The 2,500-nt window shown below is 36.3% G+C and overlaps 1 protein-coding gene across 1 annotated transcript in view; it reads left to right on the plus strand.

Annotated features, from left to right (window-relative positions):
- LOC137992143 (adenylate kinase isoenzyme 6-like) overlaps window positions 1–1,919 on the plus strand; it is a 3,492-nt gene extending 1,573 nt beyond the window's left edge. The window contains exons 2-3 of the mRNA XM_068837275.1: window positions 444–589; window positions 1,661–1,919. Coding sequence (XP_068693376.1) covers window positions 444–589; window positions 1,661–1,841 — 327 coding nt within the window. The 3' untranslated portion in view covers window positions 1,842–1,919. The remainder of the gene's footprint in view (window positions 1–443; window positions 590–1,660) is intronic.
- The last annotated feature ends 581 nt before the right edge of the window (window positions 1,920–2,500 follow it).

The raw sequence follows: 2,500 nt of genomic DNA on the forward strand, positions 1-2,500 counted from the left end.
GCAGTAATGCTTCATTTATGCCGACTTTGATTCCCTGGTTGTGGGAATATTGCACTCTTTGGGACAGTTCCGTGGTTAGCTTGAAGTCCTCGCCTTGGGTAAAATACACCCAGTACAGAACTGTTTTCCAAAAAAAATTCATGTTCTACTATCAAACTTTTTTCTTCTTTAAATATGTTCTTTATTAGACTGTTCTTAGCAAATACCTGAAAAAAAAATCGGGGGTCACCGTGCTCGTTTGAGAGAAAAGAAGCATTTATTTCGCTATCATGTTTAGTTTGAGCAAAATCTCTTACGTTTTGTATGCGCACGTGCTCATGTGTGCGCGCTAATGATGCGAAAATCGTGCGCAGTAGGGATGCGCAATGCAATACTAAGGAATTACCTTAAGCTCCCTAATTGCTTATCTTGTTCTTTGCAAAAACTGATCTCCTTTCATACAGGTAGTGGATGAATTAGAGGATCAAATGTGTGAGGGAGGAAACATTGTGGATTATCATGGCTGTGATTTTTTCCCCGAAAGGTGGTTTGATATTGTGTTTGTCTTGCGCACAAATAATACAACGCTATATGAAAGACTTGAACACAGGTGGGTGTTTTAAACCATTTTGTAACAGAGAACTGAGGTTGTATAAGCACTGGACAAAATAAAATTTGTAAAATATAGAGGTGCTGAGTAGCCTGGGAGCAGCCTGGCTTTCCGAGGGACTGGGGTGAAAGCAAAGTGAAGAGCGATAACAAATTTGGAAACTGAATAAGTAAATCACAAAGCAATCTTGAACCTATGAAAAGAATGTTTTCAGTATTGTCCAGGGAGTTGAGGTGGATTATTGTCCAGAATGAAACATATGAAAGATTATACTATTAATTTATGGTCCTAAGGGAAACAGTTTTGTTTTCCTGAGAGTCCTGATGTTTCCTGAGGGACCATAATTAAGTGCTTTGTTATATATATTTTAGACTTCTCCTTCAACAATCGCAGCAAAACCTCCGGCGCCAGCAACAACTGCGGAATTGTTTCCCGGTCAGGATACATTTAAATTTGATCAGGGGCACGTGACCAGGAATCAACTAAAAAAATAAAAAAATAAAAAAATAAAAAAAAAAATAGAAAAAAAAAGAATCAACTAATCACATTGCTTGTTATGTTGATATTTGTCCTTGCTTCTAGCAAATATATATTAATTTTTGGATGACAACAACAAACAGAAGAAGAATGATAACACAAGCTAATAGGGGCATATTAAAATCACCTCATGCAACTAGCTACTATGTTCATGGGGTTGAATTAACTACAAGGCCATGTGCAATGATAAATTTGAAAATATCATTCTAATTGTGATATCTCAAAAGGCTGTGGGGAATAAAATAAGGATTTGTGTCAGTTTATTTCCCAGTTCTTGTTTTCAAGAAAATTGAAGAACTGTCTGTTTTGGAAGCCCAATAATGACATGTTAATGTACGTGTATATACATGTAACCAGTAATAATAAAATTAGTCTTATTATTGTTACATTATCTTGGTCTGCAAATGATAATGATCAGCGTTTATCCTTTTCTCACAAATGCACTGCAGAAGAGCCACCACAAATCATTGTACATGTAGATAGCAAACAGCATAACTTACATTTTTTAATGACGTTTTTTCCCTACTGTTCCAGGGGTTACAATGGAAAAAAGTTAAGCGAAAATGTGGAATGTGAAATAATGCAAACAATCTTGGAGGAAGCAAGAGATAGTTATAGAAAGGAAATAGTTCATGAACTGCAAAGCAATTCCACTGATGAACTTGAAAATAACCTGGAGCAAATAGAAGCTTGGATTCAACAGTGGTCTGGCTAAAAGAAAACTGCTGTCTCCTTATTTTTATGAAATTAAGAGTATTTATTGCTAAAGAAATAAAATAATAAATGGTGATAATTGAGTAGGTGTTGCCAATGTGAAATAGTTTCAAAAATTTGGTTTTATCAACGGAGTTGATAATGTAAATTGGCCACCGTACATAGGTTCTAAAAACTGACGTTTCGAGCGTTATTTCCAAAGACAACAAAGGTATGGCAAAAGCGTCAACAAGAGCACCAAATCTACTCTCAGCATTTTTCCAGGCTTGTTGCAGAGCTCCCTGCACGGAGCATCGTCGATAAGAAAATAGGGTAAGCGATTTGTTTTTGGTTATGACGTCATCGTACGACTGTCTGTTCTTAAGTAATGATCCGTGTAAGATGGATAGCAATTTCCTTTGTTATGCGGCAACGGGGCTTTCCCCACATAGGAATGTTATCATTTTTACACAGAGAATGCATAAACCTAAAGGAAGGCAGTTAACGCAATAAAATTCACTTACAGCCCACTTTGAAAGGGCGTTTTTTTGTGTTAAAAGATTTTGACCAATCACAAGGGTTGAAAACAAAAGCCAAGAAACGTTTACAATTTTACATGTTCCCCACATACGATTTCTGTGGAATTCATTTAAACTGAGACCAGATGAAAGATGGAAGATG

Source organism: Montipora foliosa, chromosome 2 (genome assembly GCF_036669935.1).
Source record: "Montipora foliosa isolate CH-2021 chromosome 2, ASM3666993v2, whole genome shotgun sequence".
NCBI lineage: Eukaryota > Metazoa > Cnidaria > Anthozoa > Scleractinia > Acroporidae > Montipora > Montipora foliosa.